The 23,580-nt window shown below is 40.4% G+C and overlaps 1 protein-coding gene across 2 annotated transcripts in view; it reads right to left on the reverse strand.

The window, feature by feature from the left end:
- grik2 (glutamate receptor, ionotropic, kainate 2) overlaps positions 1-23,580 on the reverse strand; it is a 274,277-nt gene that overhangs the window by 100,147 nt on the left and 150,550 nt on the right. For both annotated transcript variants that reach the window (XM_034115672.1, XM_034115673.1), the window contains exons 7-8: positions 4,293-4,436; positions 2,225-2,332 (exon numbers count right to left, since the gene is read on the reverse strand). In XM_034115672.1, the coding sequence (XP_033971563.1) occupies positions 2,225-2,332; positions 4,293-4,436 (252 nt within the window). The remainder of the gene's footprint in view (positions 1-2,224; positions 2,333-4,292; positions 4,437-23,580) is intronic.

The following is a 23,580-nucleotide window of genomic DNA, read 5'->3' on the forward strand; positions in this document are numbered from 1 at the left end:
GCAAGTGTGACGTCCGTCTCTGCTTTTCTGACGATAGGAACAGTTTTTGGGACTACCATTGTATTCATATTTAATAAATGACTATTCATAAAAAATATGACTGATGTGTGATTATTATTCATGCTATACTGATATAGGGCTAAGTAAGCAATCAATCCTGCAAATCAACCCTTAGTTGTTCAATATATGTATTCAGACAATGTGAGTCGAAATACAGGAATTCTGCTCCCACCTAAGCCCAACGTTGCAATATTACAACATTTCCCTAAAAACTTACCAAAACGTAAAAAATGTGAAAACTCTGAACATTTCTGCTCCATAGGCTCCCTACAACAACATCTGAAAGGTCAAAAAAAATATATATATATATAACTGATTTTTTTATTGTAATTCAAGCCTCTGTTCTTGGTCTGAAAGCCCATAACATAACAATCTGAGTAAAAAAGGAGATAAAGATGTTTGAGTTCCTGGCAAGCAACACACCTGGTTTGAATGTATTTTTGGCTAACTGGATATAATGTCTGTCATGTTGGCTGTCACTTGTCATTTGTGTTGCATGCAAAAAAACTTCCAGCAGTCAAATTCCCACACAAATCTTTCTTCACACTGAGACTGAAAACGTCTTGATAAAACAGTTCAATGGGGACACTAAGATGGTATACCCCACTAAAAAAGATTGTCACAACCAAAAACATCAATATGCTTTGTCTTCTTCTGACTGGATGTTTCCCCTCTCCTTCACAGCGTTGATGCCTTAGCATGGAATCTCTTTATGGCCATGACAGGAAGAATACTAACTATTTCAACGTTCATATATTTGGTAGCAGTCAGCTATATCTGAAATGTGTCTTATTTCTTTATTTTTGTCTTGACCCGATAAGCTGAGTTAGATTTAATTAACTATATTGTATATAACTTTAAAACTGAGTCTCCAGTATATACATACAAATTGTATTTTCTATTCCACAATTTTCAGTCGAAATGTTGAAATTAATGCAAGTAAAACATCCAACAAATATATTATACCCAAAATCAGCACTTTTGAAACAGGAAGTGAAATAGAGGGATATGAGGCATGGCTAGAATGGGTGATCTGTTTGGTATTTTGAGCAAAACACTTCATAGACATGTTTTTTATATATTTGTATATATCTGAGACCTATGCTATTGCCTAAAATAGCATGATAGGTCCACTTTAAAGCATCGTCTCGCGAGGCACTCTGGATCTCAGGACGCAGACTGCTAACATATTTACATATTCCATATTTCCAAGGATCCACTCATAAAGACATTGACAGTCTCCAAATGTTCTTGCTAATTTTAAGTTCATATTGATAACAATCTCCATCCTTCATTCACTTTGGGCTTGTTCTTCTTAAATAGATTGGAAGTCCTCACAACAAGTCAACAAGCTTGTGATCTGAAGGTTGTAGGTTCAATCCCCAGACCACAAGGATATGTTTGGGTGAGGTTGTCCGTACTGATGGTCAGTTATAAACAGTTTTAGTTTTGGTCTTCCTGACTCCAGCTCTTTATTTAACACACATATATATCTTCTTATCTTGAAAAGAAGACAAACTATTTATTTGAATATAAGTTACTGGTAAAATGATCAATTCTTGAAGTGATGATATCTTTTTGTAGGCCACCCTTGAAGTTAGCATTGCAAGGGTTCCCTCGACAAATAGAAAAAGGCTTTCAAAGTTGGATTTGAGTACATTAAAGAAAATAAGCTTTGCGGCCAACACACATTTATGATACTTATAAAAACATCAATATTAACACCACTTTATGATTTTCGAAGCGTAAACGTAATCTGCGGGAATAAAAAGCTAACGTAATGCTATAAAGGAAATACATCACGGTCTCCTGGCTGCACATCACCACCGCTGAGCTAAAGGCGGTCTCATGTCAGTGTGATGACATTGAGTAGTAACCGCCATTTTTAGGACCAAGAGAAGCTTCAGACATTCACCAGTGGAGCATTAACGGATGTTTTCAGCTTGTGTTAACCATCCTAGATATGCATTAGAGTTACGTAGAAGCCTTCAATTAATGGACCGCAGGTACAAGTACAAGTACAAGTTATATGGGTATTTTGCGAGATCCATTCATCTGTCACAATTCACATTCTCCATACATTTGCACATTGATTTGACATGTCTCCTCTCATCCTCACATTGTCATAGCAGGTGAATCGATGCACACATTAGAGACACACTACCTTCTCAAGCCCTTCTTCCTTCAGACTGATAACATCGAGGTCAAAGTCGGTCCTCAAGCCATTGGTCCGGTTGAAGATTATTCTTCCGGTCAGGCCATCCCAGTGGGCCTAAAGACATGGGGCGGGGGGGGGGGATATGAGAGGAGATTCAACAATCAGCACCAAGTCTTAATCTTTCCTTTTTGGATGTCGCTGTTCAAAGCAAAGCCGCCAAGGAGTCAGAACACACACTTTTTCTTTGTCTACTCTCACACACTGGTTCTGTCTGTACAGCTTCCTGGCATCAGAAGCTCTACACACACACTCTGAGGCTGCATTTGTAACCGTGTGAAGGCAATCTCGCAATCTTTACAGATATTCAGGGGTGTGATAAGATACAATGCAGCATGAAAGTGGTTCAGAGCAGGAAAAGCTTTTTTTCTAGGTTCAGCAAATCATCACAGAGATTTTCCAACTGGGAGCCGGGGACTTCAGGCCCTGAAGTCAGAAGAGTGGGAGCCAAAGATCTCTTCCTCTGTACAGTCTGCTGTGCTAGAAAGCCTTTTTCATGATGCTTTGATTCATACACCTCTAATAATCATAGTGCTGTTTGCATATCACTCCAAAAGAGACTTTACTTTTTGCAATTACCAAGTGATATATGAAATCTGTCAACTTGTGTTGTCAATGTGTTACTATACAGTCTGTCACTTAATCTTCTTCACAACTGTTGACCATTTCCTGGATCCTAGATATTCATGGTCCCAAGAGGAGGACTCCTGCAGACTTTGGTGTGTCATAATTGGTATACTTAAATTATTTAATGCTCCACAGAGGATGAACCCATTTCATTTCAAACATTCTAAGATATGGACCCCTCTCTGAAGACAACAGTTAGCTGCCAATCTCCTAATAACTCTTCTTCTTCAAGACCCACCTTAAAATGACCCTTGGCGTTCTGAGTTGCTTACGTTGCCGGGATTGTAATCCAGCCTTGAATGCCATCCTCATGACAAGAATAATATATATTTCTAATATTATATTTGTGTGCAGCTTTGACTCTTGAAAGGGAGAATTGTAAGCTAAGTCAACCCCTGATTTGTCTAGCACCACAAAGTTCATTGGAACAAAAGAGATTTTTTTTTAAAAACAAGCCGGAATAAAAGCATATTAATGCTGCTCAGAGGTTCTTGACTTAAATGATCCCAAGGCCCACTCCCCTTATGACCAACCACAGAAAAAAAACATATACTGTATATTTGAAACCAAGCAACACGTTTTTAAGGGGGGTGAGAGCTGGGAAACGACCATTCATAGTGTTTTTGTGATGCAGTTTTAAAGTTCTACAAAAGATGTAGCTAGTAAAGGATCATCATTTAAGATCATTTTGGATTGTTCAAAATAAAGTTCAATTAATCAAATCTAATTAAATATCTTAATTTGCCTACTTGCCTATATCGTCAAATAAATATTAATTAAGCATAAAACGTTTATTTTACATGGTGTATTTTTCAAAGATGGTGTCATGTAAACTTGAGTATACTTCAAGATTTTTGAAAAGTAAGGGTTGTGGAAGGAAAAATAAACAGAGCATCAAAACATCTATCGTGAAAACTGTTGAATTGAATATAAATAAATGCATATAGTTCCAATTTGCAAACTCTCACCATATGGTTTATTTATTGCAGTGCTCTCATGAACAGAGCGTAAGGGAGCCCTAAATATAGTTTGCCTAATCCTCAGCCTTTCCACGGAAAGAAAGCTCCGGATTAACCATCCCAGATTCAGAAACGCAGCGAACTGTGGGGCAATTACCAAATATTAAGATAATGTTCTGTTTTTTGTTTCTGCATGGCTGACTAACGCTGAGAGCAGGCTCAAGATGGCTGCCGTCCTCATGGGAGTATGTATGCAAACACAAAAAAAGGTTTCCATATGAATAAATACACAGATAAATCATCTCTATTTAATCACATTCCTTTTGCCTCGGCCTTATTTGCATTCTGCAGGTCTGCTCCGCTGAGAGCATGTGTTTGCTGTGTGTGAAGGTGTGTGTATGGTGGGGGGGAGCAGGTAGAGCAGCAGCTACCTCTTTGATGAGGGCCATGAAGCGGTTCCCGAAGCGCCAGGGCTTGTGTCGGTTGCACTGTAACGAGCTGACAGTGATCTGCTGAGACTGCTGCACAGCCACGGCCACCACGTGCACGGCATCGTACATGAGCGCGGCGTCCGTCTGCAAACAGAGAGGGGAGGGGGGGAGGGGGGGGAGGGGGGGGGGGAACAGAGCGTCATTCACATGGAACACAGCACACAGAGAATCAGCGGGCACAGGCATGAATCTGCTCAGAATCAGAGAATATCAATATCATGATGGCACAATCAAAGCCTCACATTAAAACCCAGGGGCCCGGCTCCAGAGCGCAGACAGTAGAGAGAGAAAACATTTAAAAATAAAGGAGAGAGAGTAAAGGCTCCTTCTCAAACAGACAGGACTTTTCTTCAGACTGTTCATTTTACATTTATATTACATTTATATGCCATTTCTTGGACACTTCATGTAAATAATACTTTCAAATTGTGTTAGCTGTAATTTGTCCCTCAGATTTGTATCTCTCCAGGTCAACTTTTATGTATTTTTCTTTTTAGTTCTGTTTTGTTTTCTGAGATGTTTATATGTTATGTTTTTTCATTTTCTACACTTTTTATTTTTCACATTACGTGCAATGCCTTTTTAACATGCTGCTGTAATGAAAACATGTCCCAATTTGGGATCAATAAAGTGTATATTATCTTATTTATCTTATCTTATATTCATGCAAATATTTGCACATGTATAAATAATATGCAAAGAATAAAGTTAATATTAAATACATGATCCGTCCTATACTTTCTTACACATAAAAAAAGCTTCTAAAGTAAACTATTTTATCCAAACAGTACTACTACTTCATAACTACTACTACTACTACTACTAGATATACAACTACTTCCAAACAATTACTTTCATGTTGTGATTAAGTTACTGATTATATTTTGTTACATGTAACTAGTAATTGTAACATATTCAATTGTTAAAGTAAGCCTCTGCTAGATACTCATTTTCAAAGGCCTAGCTCAGACAAGAACTTAGAAGGAAGACTAAACTCCCGCTGTGACCAGAAGGCTCTCTGCAATATGTTCTCACGATGAATAAATGTTTAATGCTGGATGCACACATTGAGGTGGACGTCACAATGCCCCTTAAGTGAGTGAAGGCAACAGTGATACTTGGAGCAGTGAGTTGAAGTGACAGCAATAACCGTTTTTCTCCATGTCATTTAAAATTGGTCATACAGCAATAAGAAACCATTCAGATCAGATAAGTTAAACCTTAATGATCCCCATAGGGAAATTCAGGTGTCCTAGCAGCAACAGAAATACGAGTCAAGCACAGGATAGGACAGATGTGAATTCTCTCAAGGATAGGGATAACTATAGAAGTAAAATAAAAAAACAGTATTCATTTAAATTAAAGGTGTTTACATATATACAGATATGTATAACTATGGATGTGATATTCAAGCAAAGGATATAAACAAAAAGGCTCTGAAGTTGATACACAAAGAACCCTGTGTGCTGCCTTTTCTAGCTCTCTTTTATATTATCAGTATATATATTTTTCTAAACAGAGGAGGGCCGCCTAAGCTATCAGAGAAGTGCCAGTCATCCATGCTTCATGAGAGAAGCCTATAATTCTGCAGTTCCTCAAAACAGAAAAATCTAATTAGTGTTTGTCTCGCTTGATTGAAAAGCAATCAAAACAGCTCTCCGTAGTTGTTGCATGGAAATCGTGCCCTGAGGTGCCCGGGAAGCATCGTCCTTCAGGAAAGAAATCACTCCCAAACCTTTCATTTCCCCCATTTGAGCTCTGATTGGGCTTCCAAAGATGGCAGTTTAACTTGTTCCTTTGGCTGTAATGGCGTTGGGAAGACACTCCAGTGGCCATTTGACTTTGCGTGAATGTGTGTGTGTGTGTGTGTGTGTGTGTGTGTGTGTGTGTGTGTGTGTGTGTGTGTGTGTGTGTGTGTGTGTGTGTGTGTGTGTGTGTGTGTGTGTGTGTGTGTGTGTGTGTGTGTGTGTGTGTGTGTGTGTGTGTGTGTGTGTGTGGCTTGTTCCACATGCGTGTGAGATGTCCATAGACGTTTCAAAATCAATCACAGTCAGAGAGCTCGTTTCTAGAAACTCCTACTGTTTTCAGTGTGTGCCCGCAGGAGTGTGAGGTATTAATAATCTGTGTTAGGAGAAGGTGTTGAATCAAAGGGAGTGTGAATTTATTGCAGTGTGGGTGTCACCTGGTGGCTGTTAAGGTGCTGTTTACACGAGAACGCAAACGGTTGTATCTGCTACTTTTCTCTTTCATATAGCCCGTTCGTTCACACGAGGCCGTAACGGAAACGCGGAAACGGACCCCGCAAACGATAACGGGTCCCAAGGTGGATAGATCTGCAAACGGAACGCCCTGGGGGGCCAAACGGCTCAGTGTGTACGCCCTATACGATCATTTCCTGATAACGATGAAGCCATAGCCCCACCTCTACCCACCTCTGCTGCTCACTGCTGTAGCATGGTCAGTAGCTACTGTCAGCAGCTACTGCTACTGCTACTGACCATGCTACAGATGTTAGTGCAAAATCTACAGCTCCTCCACCACAACCATCAGCAACAAGTGGACATGGAGAATTACATGAACTACATGTTGCTAAATCCAACAGAAGGGCAACCATGGCAACCATGCTCGGGGGTCTTCTTCGCTGCTTTTTGTGTATTTTGTGGCGGAAGTACAGCGCCACTTACAGGCCTGGCATATGTACTACAGCGTCTCCAGCGCTTTCGAGCGGTCTCGTGTGAACAGAAGACTTTTTTGATATCGTATTCGGTTCGTTTGCGTTTCGTTTGCGTTTGCATTTGCGGGTGTCAACCATCAATAATGGGATGGATATGATCCACTTTGACAGAACTACCACTGGTGGTCAAATTGATCACGCTACATTTCAACTATCTTGTTTGCAGGTGAAGATGTTGGTGTATGGACCTGACAGGAGAATAGGAATCCCCATGATCAGTAGGGATAAGTATTCCACACAAAATCATACAAAATATAGCCATTGAAATCTTGTTTGCGATGTGGTTGATCCTGTGTGTGGTGTGTCCAATATCCATGGGATTAATCCCATGGATCAAGGATGTACTTACGTAGGTAATTCATTTTAAATTATTGTTTAATTTGTGTACTTTAGGGATTACTTTCTGTACTTATGGAGAAAGTTGGGACATACAGCTCTGGAAAAAATTAAGAGACCACTTCACATTTTTCTTAAATCTCAATCTCTGAATGTATGGAAACCATTACATTCCAGTGTCTGTTGAATTCCAACAGTAGTATTTGTCAGTAGTTTAAAGAATTAAATACTTTTTTTTTAAGTTTACTCAAAACCATACCTATACATAATAAAACCAGAGAAACTGATAGTGCTGCAGTGGTCTCTTAATTTTTTTCAGAGCTGTATTATAAAGATCAAGGCAGACTGCTTGCATTGAGAGGTAGGGGATATGGATGGGTTGGTAGAACAAACAAAGGGCTTTGAACTAGGAGTCCAGTTTTGGTGCCCGGCATGACACCGAGCTATAGTTATATAACGTGGTGTATCCTATGTTAGCTAAGGGGCATTAGGTACACGGTTAATGTAACATTATTTGTTTATCATCATGATCTTTCCAAAAAACCTAACCATGTAGTTTGGGCGCCTCAACCTAACGTAATAAAAAGTAAATCCCACACCCGACAAAATATTCCCTCTACGATGATTATTCCTATTTTAGAAAAAGTCATGAAGTTAGAGATGTGTGGGTTGTATTCAAACAGAATTACAGGTATTTGAAAACGAAGTGGGGTAAAAATGACCCCCTTAGTGGTTCTAGCGTTGAAGGGTTCTCATTCGTTTGTTAATACTTCTTTAGACCTTTAGCAGAACATTTTTAACAAATCATAAAATGGTGGGGACAAAGACAGCCATTTCAGCAAGTTGTGAGTTCATTCCCCGAGCACCCCCAGTGTGAATGACACATACAGTATGCCTCTGAAGCTACAGATATGAAGATGGCATCAATTATGAGATTGGTTTTCAAATTCCTGATATCCACCCTGACCTTCTCCTCAGGTTTGTCTTGGCTTTTGTTAAACAACAAGGATAGTCATCTTCAGCAAGACATGTAAACATATGCAGTTTTAAGTGTTTGAAATCATGATTTTCTTTACGACATATCTGATATTGGCCTTCATACACCTGTATTAGTTCAACACCCCAGTGTGTATTTGGGTGCCATGAAGCTTGCAGTCACACTGAAGTCTTTCCAAGTCAATCTTCCTGTCAGTGCTGAGGGCTGGAGCTCTGTCCACACTGCCATCCATACTCTCCGCTATAAACCACACAGGCCTTCGGGCAGCTCATAAGAGCAATGTGACACCATGTCAGTCCCAGCACTGATACTGGAACAATAAAAGTCAGCGGGATGTGTAGAACCGTCAGAGTTAACTTGTGTTCCCAGCCAGATGGCTCGGACTCGGCTGGCATAGTCCTGATAAACTGACGAAAATATTCCAGTCGAAGCACTTCAGTCAATACGGAGTCAAAGTTAAGAAAGTATTTCATGAATTAAATATGTGCTTAATTAAAATAAGCAGCCATTCAGCGGGTGAGGATGAGTGGAGGCTTGCTGCAGGAGTTCTGGCAGCAGAGGTGTGTGTGTGTGTGTGTGTGTGTGTGTGTGTGTGTGTGTGTGTGTGTGTGTGTGTGTGTGTGTGTGTGTGTGTGTGTGTGTGTGCGTGTGCATGTGCGTGTGCGTGTGCGTGTGCGTGTGTGTGTGTGTGTGTGTGTGTGGGTGTGTGTCTCTGCATCTCCCTGGTGGAAGGCTCACAAGTACCCGTCAGGCACACTCGCAAATGATTTAGCAACACCGGCACTTCACTCTATAAACATCTCATTAAAATCAATTATGTCACTCCTGAATGAAATTAAAGCTAAATGCTTTAAAAGCTGTTTTTCCCTTGTGTCAGCCAATATGAGCATACCCCTGACGCTGTCTGTTTTTCCCCTCATTGTTGCATCCTCCCTCTCTATCTCTCTCCTGCTCCTCTCTCAGAGAGACTAAGAGAGATGTATTAACCTGTTAAGCCCTGAGCCTGTTTTTCAGGTCTCAGGCTCGAAAATTCCCAGAACAAATGACTATATCTTCACTTCTAAAAGGGGTAAATTAATAATCTTTTTTCTCAAAGCAATGATACACCTGTGAGTTGGATGTAGAACAGTCAGAATCAATATAGATGTTTTTATCTTAAAGTGAATTCCGATTGAACATAATAAAAAAATGTAAATTATAGTGTCCGTCCAAAAATAAACCATTACTTATAGTGAAAACCACCCTTGAATGATGGGATAGACTAAAAGCTTTAGGAATCCAAACTATAACATGTAATAAGTACTCTGTATCAAGATTGATGCAAAACAAGTGAAATTTGACCTTTTTTAGAGAGATTTAGAAGAAAAAAAACCCCACCTTTGGGATCATTTGGGTGGATTAGGGTGGATTTGGCGTTTCTCTGGAACCCATTGGTCGATTTTGGTGATTGACATCTCTTTTGAACCGTTAGAGCCAATAGAATTGAAGGGGGAGTTCCACATACACACACACGTTACCATTGAGGTTGTGAGAGTGACGCGCTCGCAGTCGAAAGCTATGTTACGCTCTAAAAACTAAGTAAGACAAATGTCCTGTGTTTGCTCCGTAAAGCTCAATGTTGTGATGTCTGTGTTTGCTTCCCCTGTCCCGAGTTCTGATCGCTCAGTGATGATACTTATATTTCTGGAATCTGTGGAATCTCAGCTTGGTAATCGATATATTGTTTGTGCAGATCCGATATGTAATAAGGGTATTTATACCAGTGTCGTAACAAGGTTGTGATTGGCCCCGGTGCAAATATTGTTTTGGGGCCCCCATCGCCCCAAACATAAGCGCACGCTGATGCGCTCACACACGCACGGACATACACAACCACTCAGAAGCGCTACATGTATAGGCTATCAACAACAGCCTGCCCTGGCCTCAGACCACCACAGCCTGACAACGGCACAGCAAACTAAGAAGAGGATTAAACCTGTTTCCTTGATGTTGGTCTCTGGGGAATGGGCCGGTAGGCCTACATAGACCGGTTGCTATAATATCGCTTTTGATCTTCGGGGGTCTCAATAGCGCCATAGAGTCCCCTATCGGTTGGGGCCCTTGGGGGAACTGTTGGACCACCGCCGGGCACAGCCAAATCCAGCCTCTCCTCATGGCTGGCTGGAGAAGAAGGTTGCACAGCCACGGCCACGGATACAGCTTCACTTGTGGAGCTAGATGGCAATGATGGTGGTGAGGCAGGTGAGCTATCGTTAGCCTCCGGCTCCGGCTGCCGCTGCACGTCAACATTGCTAACGTTAGCGCTCGATTTCGAGGACGATGTATGACAAAAAAACTGTCTAATGTTGTCAGTTTAGCTGTTACATCTCCTTGTTCTCTCTTGTCCTTTCTCTTTTGAGCGCCGCTCTTGTGCTTTGGTTTGCTGTACATTATAAATGCAAGCTATCACATTTTTTATAATGCTACCAAACTTGCTGCTGCTAGCTACAGTACAGAACAGGTTGATTAAACGGTTCGCTCGTCACGCAAGGTATCACATGACATGAAAGGGAGCAAGGTCATTGGACAGACAAATTAATTTAGGTTGCTTGGTTACTTTGAAGACTGCGTGAACCGGTCAATGCCATTGGGGCCCCAAAAAAAGAATATTTCAAAAATATATATATATATAACACATTTTTTTAGGGAAATATCTCCTGAACTTCCCCACTCAATCTATCAAGACCCGAGCAGTTGTGTAGAAGTCCAAGGCAAGGCACGGGCCGGCGCATATCGCTCAAAGTAATCCCTAGCCATATGAACTTTGACCCTAGGAGATAGAGGACAGAGGTGGAGAGGCACAACGTGTCTACGTAAATACACTCTCTTAGGATAGGTTGAGGGAAAGGGGTAGGAAGTAAGAAGTCAGAAACAGAGGTGAAAAGGCACAACGTGTCACAACGGCTGCACCGTCGATAGTTACGCCACTAATTTATACCTAGAGTTCTGTGCTAACTGCGTTAGCATTTTGTTGCTCAGGGCTCATTTAGACGCTTCTTGTGAGACTTGTATTTTGTTTCGGTAAAAATGGTTCATATCGTCAGTTAGCTGAGTTTCTTCCCGTTAAGTGGGTATGACACAATAATAGGTTTTTAAATGTTAAGAAGCCCTGAGACACAGTTTCGTGAAACCAGCTGAAACTGTGTCTCAGCCCTGCAGGGTTGCAATGCCCCCCACCCCACCCCCCTTGCACTAACCAAGTAGCTCATCAAAATTGCCATGGAAACAAAGTGGCAAGAAATAGCTTCTCACCAGACCGGGGCTGGGGTTATATCGTTTCCTGACGCTGGTTCGTACAATTCTCTTTGTGAATGCACTGAGAGCAGAGCCTGCTACAGGGGGAAGGTACTTCCTTTAGAATTAAGGCTCACATAGGAACACTAATATAAGACCAATCTACTGGGAATTGAAAATAGCCACCGTCAGTATTCTCTAGCTTTAACCTATTCATATTCTATGCTAGATTTGAATGCCACAACCTAACCAAACAAGAAACATCTAAAGCAGCATCTCCAATGAGATTATTAATAAGGACATTTGTTAGTATTTAAGACTAATTTAGAATATAGTCATTCTCAAACCTTAACCTTTTTTTTCAATTAAGTACATTTAGAGAGGCCCTATTATGTTTTTTTGCGGTTTTCCCTGTCAAATAGGTTTTTGTGCCTGTAAATCGTCTGCAAAGGCTTACATTTAGAATTATTACTATAATCGGTAGTCAAGGGTTATGGCTGATTCCTAAAGTGGTGAAGGGTGGTGCTGCAGTTGGAGCTCCGCTGCTCACAGAGAGCTGGTCACACCGCTCTGCCTCCTTTGATTGAAACATAAACACCTCCAGAGATGAGGGCGCATTCGGGAACAAGCCAGGGAAAGGAGGTTTAGAATAAGTGTGTGTGTGTGTGTGTGTGTGTGTGTGTGTGTGTGTGTGTGTGTGTGTGTGTGTGTGTGTGTGTGTGTGTGTGTGTGTGTGTGTGTGTGTGTGTGTGTGTGTGTGTGTGTGTGCGCGTGCGTGTGTGTGTGTGGGAGGGGGGTAAAACTAGGCGGACTGACCGAAGTAGCCTCCCTCCCTCCTCTGTAGCTTCTCACCCACCCTTATCCTGCTACTTGAAGGGATTAAAAATTGAGCATGTTTTGTTCTCTTTTGGAATCTCAGAGGCTTCAGTCATGACGAGGTCACTCACTGCCATCAGCCATCCTCGCTATTCTCAGCACTGATATGTCACACATTATTTTGTCCACAGCGAACTGGAACATTCTCTAGTGTCAGGAGGAGCAAGAGAGTAGCTAAAATGAAGTCATATCTCTTCATGTATCATGATTTAAGGCGCTGAGTTTTTGAGATGGTATATTTAATTGAAAATTATAATAATTCACCAGCCTAATAACTGCAGCCTGCAGACTGAAACTGAGCCTCATTCAGCACCAGACTGTGGGACGCCTCCTTCAGATGACTCTATAATTATTTCATTTAAATTAAATCATGATTTTCACTTCAATTCAAAACACACATATAGTCCAAATCATTTGGCCGTCAATACTGATTTGTGGGATGATGATATGATTCCTATATAAAAAATAAAGACACACTGGGGGTTGCCTACTAGTGTTGAATAAACATACAATATTCTCTATCCTAACAATCCAATGAAAAGGGATTGTTCAACTATAGAAAAATAAAGTAGTTACTGGATCGGTGTATTTTCAGCATGATCCATGGTGCACATGTGACATGTGAAAGCAGTACAGCTACCTCTTTTCTGTGCATGGCTTCTGAAGTTATGGAGATTGTTGTACAGGTCACAGTGATCCCTACAAAGGCTAACACTGCAATTGGCTTGAATATCAACCAACAAAATCAATTCATGTATTTTACTTCCAGATGAAGTATTGTTAACAATTAGAAGTCCCCTCCCTACCTGCATCACCACATATACTGTCAATCAAGTATAGGCCACTCCCCTACTCCACATTACAAACCTCCGCCCTTTCAGGCCTACCATGCCCTTCTTTCCCTCCAAAGACTGCAGGCAGAACAAACCAATTTGACTTTTCACTTTTATGTACCGAAATTAATTGATATTTATGTTTAGTTTAAAAGTGACAAATTGTGTTTCTTAATTGTTAGATCCCTATTGATTGTTCCTGAATAAGTAGAGAAGTTTGTGTGTAATTATGATTATTAATTTTTGGATGTTACAGAGACAATTCACCATCTACCATCCGCTATGTTGACTGCAATAAACTTTTAAACAGCTTCTGGATCCAGCATTTCAATGTGCACACTACATGTTAGGGATGGGTAAAAATAACCAGTACTAAATTGGTACCGGTACCTGAATGGTCAGTACCAAAATACCAATAAGCTGCTGGACTAACGGTGCTTTTATTGGTATTTGTATAGCGCCTGGTTGGTGAGAAACTCGAAGATCATGTGACAAAGTGTTCCAACTATTTACCTCATCTCTCAATGGTATCGATGAGAGTATGATAAGCAGCATCGGTATTGGTACCAATCAAATCCTAACGATACAAACCCCTACATGACATGTGTTGTGAACCACGCCACCATCATCTATATATTTTTCAAGTAAACATAATTATTAATACTGAAATAAACACCAAAGATCTGTCTCTAGTGGCTGCCAAATCAGAAGTGCCAAAATTAAAACTCACTTCTAAAAACAACTCAACATCCTGTTTAACCCTTGGCAACCCCCGACCGCCACCAGCAATAAAAACAATACAGGTGTTCAGAAAAAGGAAATGATCCACATATTTTGGAAGCTAATGCCGATTAAGATGACATAACTACTTGACAGCCCATATTTCACGTAAATTCAAACACGAAGTTGGTATGTTGGTGAAATAATTGTAGGAGTGTGGAAGTCATGTGTAAGTCACAGCTAAGGTGAAAAGATTCATATTTCCACAGGAACAGAACTCTCACTTCTTTAATTAGAAACTCCTACATGATCAATAGCTGCAATATGTGTAAAGTGCTGTTAGACCTTAATAGTCAGAGCTTAATGAATGTTCCTGTTGAACTGTGGAAATAGACTAGTGCATTCAATCTGAATCCAATTGACTTCTGTGCTATGTTTAATACAAAGCTTTGGTGGCGTCATTCAGAAAAAAGTTGCAAAGACATACAGTAGTTGCCTAAAGGTCAGCTGTATTATAACACTGCATTTGCTCGGTATCTCTCGCTGTGATGACCCTCAATAAAGCATAGGACTGATTAAGACATTGTGTCATGTCTACAGAAGTGGATATCTATATTGATATTAAGTGTAAAGACAATTATTACACGGCCTAATTGAGTACTTGATTCTGATTGGTCCATTTGGACATTACAGAGGTCTTCTAATTTTCGCTAACAGACCACTGCTAAGGAGAGCAGACTGTTACTAAAGGAGGATCATGGGACTATATGTCAAATCATTCCGTAAAAAGAACACTGGTCAATTTGACGTCAGCTTTGGGCAACAAATGTTGATTCGCAGTGGAATGGACTATTAGCAGTAATAATACAATCATTTATGAATCAATACAGTCATTGTGCACATTTTCGTTGCCAAGGAGAACAGACCGTTGCTAAGGAGGATCAAGAGATACAGTCATATCAATCCACAGAAAGAAGTCCGGTCAATGTAACGTCAGCTGTGGATTGTGTCGGTGTTCTTTATTCATTATTGACATTATCCCTGACATTAATGTTAACATTTGTCTCTTTGCTTAAACTCCTTATCGACAGCAGCCCAACATATTGTTTCAGAAATGCTCAGATTCAACAATTAATTAGGTTATTAAGATGCTCTGTTCCAAAAGAGAGAATAGTCAAATGTATATCTGCTCGGCTTTCATCTTGGAGTGATTTTACCTTTGAGAGGCTGTGTAGATGTTCACTCTATTTATAACGCAAAGAGGTCGCCTTGATGAAGGAGTTTATATCGTTCCCTACTTTAGTCTACTTGCTTGCCGATGACTTATTTGGAGCTATTTCTGCTCACACTCACTTCCCGGATCGTGTTTATTTATACCAAACACTAATGCTGATGTCGTGGTAACATCAGCATTGCAGACTGCAATGACAGCTCTTGAAGCTAAAAGGAAGTCGAATACATTTATAAGATGAAGTTTAACTTAACTTCATATGTCCAAGTTCTTTAACTCAAACTGGATTTTAATTGTACAGCATCATGAAGTCAAAACATATTCTATTATTTTCAATCAGGAACAGGGTCATTCTAAGGAAGTTACACATGGCAGTGTTGCAGATGGCAGACATTAGAAGATCGAGTGAATCATCATGTGGGAATGGATCTATTACACCAGCATATTGAACTGAACCACACGATGAGCAGCTATGTCTATTGATAGTACAAAACACTCGGGCAAACGTCTGTGTTTTGTAACATTGTGCTATAAATAAAATGTACTTGACTTGCAAAAATGTAGCAACAAAACAAAATAAGTGCTAGAAAAGGACTGCCGCGATTAACTGAATAAAAGCAAATGCAACAAAAACAGGATAGAGGAGACAATAAAGAAAATCAAGTTGTTGATCATTTGTGAGTTTGCTGCAATTTTTTGTTGGAAGAAAGATTCACTTAGTGTTACAATGCTGAGCAGTTATTAAGCTCTCATGAGAAATTGTAACTCAAGCCATTCATTAGTAAATGAGGGATCCATGTCTGTGACTAACTGTAACAATTATATATTCACAATAGCACAAAAAGTATGCGGAAACTTAACATATTTAAAGATTTTGAATATCATGAAAACTATTGGCTATTGAAATATTATTCTATTTTCAGGTTCATATCAGTATGTAGTGTCTCTACTTTAAAGAGTCCTCTCCTGCTGATGTTCAGGTGTATATCAGTATGTAGTGTCTCTACTTTAAAGAGTCCTCTCCTGCTGATGTTCAGGTGTATATCAGTATGTAGTGTCTCTACTTTAAAGAGTCCTCTCCTGCTGATGTTCAGGTGTATATCAGTATGTAGTGTCTCTACTTTAAAGAGTCCTCTCCTGCTGATGTTCAGGTGTATATCAGTATGTAGTGTCTCTACTTTAAAGAGTCCTCTCCTGCTGATGTTCAGGTGTATATCAGTATGTAGTGTCTCTACTTTAAAGAGTCCTCTCCTGCTGATGTTCAGGTGTATATCAGTATGTAGTGTCTCTACTGGGACATGTCTCCAGGCTTTAATGTTCAAAAAGCTCTTTCTTTTTCTCATACTGCCTGTGCTGCAGCACCTCTTTTCACCCTCTGTCTGAAACCAGAGCCCAGTCTGCTCTGATTGGTTAGCTGGCCGGCTCTGTTGTGATTGGTTAACCGCTTAGAGATGTTTCGCCCCTTAGCATATCACGTACAAACTGTTGGAGCTAACCCATAGTAGCGCGAGTGTTACATAGTGATGTCATTATGTTGTGGAAGTAAAACAATGAGTACAATGGAGTCGTTTCAATACAAATCACTGAAAGCCGCAACAGAGCATAAGAGGTAACATTAGCTTTGCTATTGGTTAAACAAATATATGTGACCATGACCCAGATATCTGCTTTTAGCAGACTTACATATTTATTTTATTTTCCTGTTCATGTTCTTGCTCAAACCCTGAGATAAACACCGACAGGGAGGAGCAGACATCAGAAGCTCCACCGTTACAGGGCCGCAGTGACAGTGAGAGAGAGAAGAAAGAGCATGTCACTTATTCCCCTCCATTAGCTTCATTAGTGCGGGAGGATGAGGCAGATTAAGACCGCAGCGGGTTGGATGATGATGCGATTTGGCAGGGTTATCTGTTATTTCAGGCCCGGCCATTTTGGCACCTCTGTTTGGGCTGGGTTATAATGTGATGTGATGCCCGGGCCCTCAGGGGCCGCACTGCTGTTGCTACCAGCCTCTCTGATTAAAATGTGCTCTCACCAGCCAGCCTCTGTCTGGATGCCCTCATGCTCCCCTCTCATTTCCATCCTGCACCGTGTAGCTTTCACTTCCCATCCCACATGATGCTGCAGCGTGGCCCCGGGGACTTTAGGAGACACATTCAGGCCAGACTCTTTACATGCACACCTGTGCACTACCTATTGTAACAAACGCTCATTCTCTGCAGGAAAACGTTGAAAATAAAATAGAAATAATACTCTTTTATGCTTGTTCATTATGGTCTCCCTGCATAACTTCATAGCTGTAAAATGCCTATAACTTTTATCAAAAAAACAAATCGTTTTAAATGACTGATGCATTAACATGAGAGTAATCATGCTGTTCTATGTGGAAAAAGGCTTTGGAACCTACAGTATGCACCTGAAGTACGTGTTGCACTAAAAGTTCGAACATGATCCCATTCAGTTATGTAATGCATATGTTTGGTTTTGATGTTCTGAAAAAAAGCATCCCGTCAGGGATGTGGCTGGGACAGTGGAAATGTGTTGTATAACTGAGAAACGATGTGTGGATTACGAACAGGTTTGGGGGAGTAATGGTTATGCTTTTAGGATACAAAAAAAGGAAAACATTTTCACTTAAAGTTAAAAAAAAAGAAAGAAGTAATCAATTTACTGGTATGTTTCTAAAAACAGTAATAACATAACATTGTGTGTGAGCTTAACTGTGTGTATTAAACTAAAACGGAGCAATTTTCTGTCACCTCAGATATTATTTCGGCTTTTTTAATTATAGTATGTGCTCATGTGTTTCATTGAATGAAAGGCCGGTTTTCCAACAAATAAAATCATTTTTGACCCTGAATATCTTGGTTTCTTCTTTTCTAAGGCCACATTGTTATGTCTAATAAAAAAGTTAAAAACATCTTATTGATATTTATTTTCTCGTATTTATTTGCACTGGATTTGATATTGAGGTAATCCAAACGTGACGGAAAGTAATCAGGTTACATTACTTTGCTACTCAGATAAGGTACTGATTACATCAGTGACGTGCGGTGAGGTTCATGGCTGGTGAGGCACTGACTCTTTCAGAGTCAGATTTACAAATATTATAGCCTATTTTGACCTTAATCGAAATATTCTGTTATTTTCAAAAGCTTTTTTAGTCTGATGCTATGATTAATTTTAAACAGACCGATCAACAAAAGGATACCCAAAATCTAAATATTGGATTGTTCTTTCTAAGTAAGATCCCATTTTCATTACAGTTGTGGTCTTACCTTGACTTGAAGATGAATAGAAGTCCATGCTATCCTTCTGGACAACAATCTCTATTACTGTTTTGTAAAAGTCGTCCTTATCTTCCTGTAGTTTCAAAAGTCGAGTTTGTTGTTTGCGGTAGAATAACAGTAGCAACAAGAACCTGTGGGCTCACGTGCGCCCCCTTCAGTGCGGCAGAGGTTATGGCTGCCTCCCCTTGTGAGTTTTTCATTGCCGTTGTATATGTGTAGCGAGCCTAAATATCATATATACGTGAAATAAGTTATTTAGAGACTATGGATGGTGAGGATAAATGTAATAAAGGGATCTACAAACATTACATTGGTGACCTACAGTGAGATGGGAACAGGCATGCGCTTAGGGTTCGCTTTCCAGCCAGTTTCTGTGGGGTGACGCATTCTGAAGTGAGGCAGATCTCATCTGTGCCTCCCCCAGCCCACAGTAAATGGCTTGAGCGCGCTCACAAAATAAGTGGCCGCGCTAAATTAGTGCCCGCGCTCCAGCAAGTTACTGTGGGCTTACGAGAGGCAGAGCTCGTGCCTGCCTCACTTCTCATCGCTCCCGTAGCGGAGCTCGGCAAATTTGCTGATTTTGACTATAAAATGCGATTGGAATCATACAGAAATCACATTTACACAAGATCAGTGGAGACATTTTATTATTATTATTATTTAGTTTTTCTTTAATTGTTTTTCCGTTACATTGGAGTATGACAGGTGAGGCTCTGCCTCCCCTGCCTCCACTGACTGCACGTCGCTGGATTACATGTATTAACAGGTGACTAGTAATGGTAAGGGATAACATTTAAGTAACCCTCCCAACCCTGATTACGAGGGAGACAAGAGACAAGACTTATGTCACTAATTGGTGCCTTAATTGATTGTGTCTGCTGATTGGACAATTTTAATGTTTTGAGAGATAGTTCACTGTACTCTAACTACTTTAAGCTTGGCAATGTTACAGTGGAGAAGTCATTAAGGCAGGCAGGCAGACAGACAGACAGACAGACCAGGCGGACCGTATTTCAACTAATATAACAAAAGATGTTTAAAAAAGACATTCCCACGCTAGCTTTACCTCAGTTCCTTTCAGTGTCGGAATGGGCCAGACACTGATTCATTGAACTCTGAATGGGGTTTGATGCGCAGTGCCTCATGGGATTTCACCACACACAGTGTCTGGAAAACCCAGTCAGCCCAAATGCCCCGCTGATGACAGAGGGCAGAGGAAACATGTGAAGCACGAGGATATCTCTGCTGTGGAGGAACTGTAAGAGAGGGCCTGCAGTATCCATGCAGTCACAGTGGGGTTACGCTGCTGATCTTAAAGTCTGGACAAATGAGCAAGTGGATGTTTGTTTGTCTCATGAATCTTGGTTAAAAGAATCCTAATCTTCCAAGTTCATTAAAATACAGCTGGTTTGATAAAAAAAAAATCCAGAACAAGCAAGTTTGAAATAACAAATTGTTAAACATTCTTTCCGTGACTGTCTCATACCATATAGATAGATAGATAGATACTTTGTTGTCATAGTACAAATATACAACAAATTCAGGTGCACTCAAGGACCGGACTCAAAATATAAAAATAGAATACAAATAAATAAATAAATGCTTGCATTTCGCACATACGGAACTTCCACATCCTTCTCCATGTAGACAAAACGATCTCTCTTTATTTCTCTCATTCTGGGAAAACATGACTTACATTTTCTTTTCTTTTTTCTGTCCTCTATAAACACTTATTTTAATCGACCGTAATACTTTTGTGATTAAACTATGGTGGCCGACAGGTGCAAGTGCGTAACGGCCCAAACATATTATATTAGGAGAAACACACTGCAGTTTCAAAACAATGCAAAAAAAACCCGGCAAATGAAGAAAGATCTTCACCCACCAACACGTGCAGAATTTAGAAAACATTTAACAACTCAACCAAACATGCGCAGCGTTTACTAAAATGCTGAACCAACAAAACGCTGCCAGAAGCTCAGAACATAACTGAAACCAGGGGACATTAAAAAGTGATGCACCCAGCTGTGATCGTAGCACTTGTTGACATTTGGGGATTATAACGTTTGAAAAAATTTTAAATTATAGAAAGCTACGTTAGCTAGTTAGCTCACAGCAGATCAGAAATAATATTAGAAGCAATCACGTGATCACATTGTTAAAATAAGCCACTAAAACCTACATTGTAGGTATGTTTCCAGTGACAGTTGGCCCTCTTTATAATCCCCAGACGTCAACAAGCGCTCCGGCCCCAGCTGTGTGCGTCACTTTTTACTGTCCCCCTTTTTCCTTTGTAGCACTTTGAGTAAACATTGCGCATGGTTTGTCAAATTGGTGAAAATGTTTCTTCACTTACATGTGTTTTGGCACATTTGTGTTTTTGTAATTGCGTTGTTTTTGAAAGTGCAGCCCGTTTCTCCAAATGGAAGTGTTTGGAGCCATTGTGGCTCGTTTGCACTGATGGCCACAGTATTAAACTCCTCGCAAATGGAGCAGAAAGGGCAGCCCTATATGGCAACTTTTTTGGGGCCAATTATACAAATGTTCAAACCTCACAAAAATATACCTCCTCATTTACAGTCGTATTCACCAGGCTGACATTATTCATGATATGCGTGTGCAGTGAGGAGACATTGCTGAATGTGACTTGGAACACGCACAAACCTCACAAAGAAGGTTTAATAAACAAATATGCACATATTCGGCTCAATGTGTCTCTCCTTGAATCAAATGTGCTACATAGAACCAAAAGGACTTGAATGTTGTGTCATGGATGGAGATCATTGATTATTATATAATAGGATAACATGAGAAATAAAACAAAACATTTATATTCTAGTACCGTGAATTGTGCCTGCTGCAATACAGCATAGCAGTTTATTGGTTCCCACTCAAAAAGAGTCTTTTGGCAGCTTTAAACTGGAAGCATAATATGGATATCACCCGTCAAAAGCCCATATCAGTCAAAGCCTTTATACACCATCAAGTTGCAAAGCAAACAGAAAGCCTTTTAGAAATAAAGGAGCAGACTGCGAGATGGGAGCAGAGCGGCCTGCCTCCAGGCTCTTGTTTATTTCTGCAACTCTGCCTGCGGCTATGATTCCAGATGGCTTTTATACTCTTTCACTTCACACAAATCAAATGTTTTCTCCCAAATCTTTCCCATGGCAACCGCTTTCCCCTTCCACGTTCGGCTCCAGTGACCACTCCCTTCATATATAGAAAGCTCTGTTAGATTAAAAATAATTTTGGGTCGGGGAGAATAAATGTGAGTCAAAAGGAGCAGGAACTTACAAAAGACAAAACGGGAGTGGAGAATGACAGCTCCTCACCATTTACGCCGTAGAATCTCTCCTATTGAGCCACAATAATGTGCCTCAATAGGAGAGGAAATTGACTGTGTAAAACCGAATCATTACGATGGCTGGCTTTCCTTTGTAATGACAATATGTGTCTCTCCACATCCCATCAGCGTACACGCCCCTTAAATGACGCCAGGAAATGAGTCCTGAAGATGACTGCTGGCTGCCAATGAGAGTGATAGAGATGACGACTGGCTAACGGCCATAACACACAGCTAGGCTGGATATGAGCGTTGAATCGGGACACTTAGGAATCAGGACACAAAAGGGTTTAACTCACTGGGTTTAAGGCATGGCTGTGGAAAAACGCCAACACCATGATCATATTACCGAACGCCTGAACCGATTACTGTTGAACAAGTTGAAACATCAATAGTTAGAGGCTCTGACAGGAAGCTGAACTTCTGTCAAACATCTACCAAATCAATGCATGTCAACACTTCTGAGATGTGATTACTCTCCCGCATCAGAGTGTGTTTTTCATGGGTCATTTACCCATATGTGACCAAAAGACTAGCAGCAATACATGTACTGTATGATGATGGACAGTGAAAAAGTGTAAAGCATGAACTGAAAGGCTTTAAATACATTTGTGCAACAGTCCGTTTGCAATATAGACACATATTCACAGACAGACAACCACATTCACACCCACGCAGAACAACAATTTGGAGTATCAAGTTCATTTAACATGGTGCTAACAAGTGCTGTTGGCAAAGAGGAAAGAGTGCTAACCACGGAGTCATCCTAACACATACTACTAAAAATATTTTAGTCGATGGGAAGCCCTTTTTGTCTTATTTTTTACTTTTCACAATCGTTTTTATCTTTATAATTGTGGCTTGAATAAGTGTGGGTTGTCCTACGGTGACCGACACGGGCAAACACGTTACAACGCATTTCAAAAACATCTCCATTAGGAGAAACACGCTGCAGTTTCAAAAATGATGCAAATATAGAAACACAAATGTGCCAAAACACATGCAAATGAAGAAACATGTTCACCAACTTGAAAACACATGCAGCATTTAGAAACCATTCAACAACTCCATGAAACATGCGCCGCTGCATAAACAAAACGCTACAAGAAGCTGAAAACACAACGGAAACCAGGGGACACTGAAAAGTGACACACACAGCGGGGACCGGAGCGCTTGTTGACATTCAGGAATGATAAAGTTCTGGTTCTGGCAGTGTTTAAAGACTGGTGAGTGGAAGAGAAAATGTGAACAGACTTGGATAGTTACAGAAAATCTTGGTCATTGCTGGCAACATTTTAAGTTACGTTAAATCAATAAAATCATTTAAAATCAATATTTTTTGTTGGGATCCTGATCACCCTGGCAATGATCGTTTTTCATTAATGACCACCTCGCCTCCCTTACATAATGGACAACACTAACAGAGCATAAGATTTCTGCCGCTACAGCATATCATGTCTTCACAGACTGCATCTTCACCTCAGAGGAACAGATCTATCACTTCTTAAATTCATTAGCAAAGCCTAATAGATTTTCTTTCTTAATTATTCCTCTATTCAGGGGCGTCTTCACTCATTCTCTTCTGTGAAATTACT

The sequence above is a fragment of the Trematomus bernacchii genome, unplaced genomic scaffold, assembly GCF_902827165.1.
Source record: "Trematomus bernacchii unplaced genomic scaffold, fTreBer1.1, whole genome shotgun sequence".
Classification (NCBI taxonomy): Eukaryota; Metazoa; Chordata; class Actinopteri; order Perciformes; family Nototheniidae; genus Trematomus; species Trematomus bernacchii.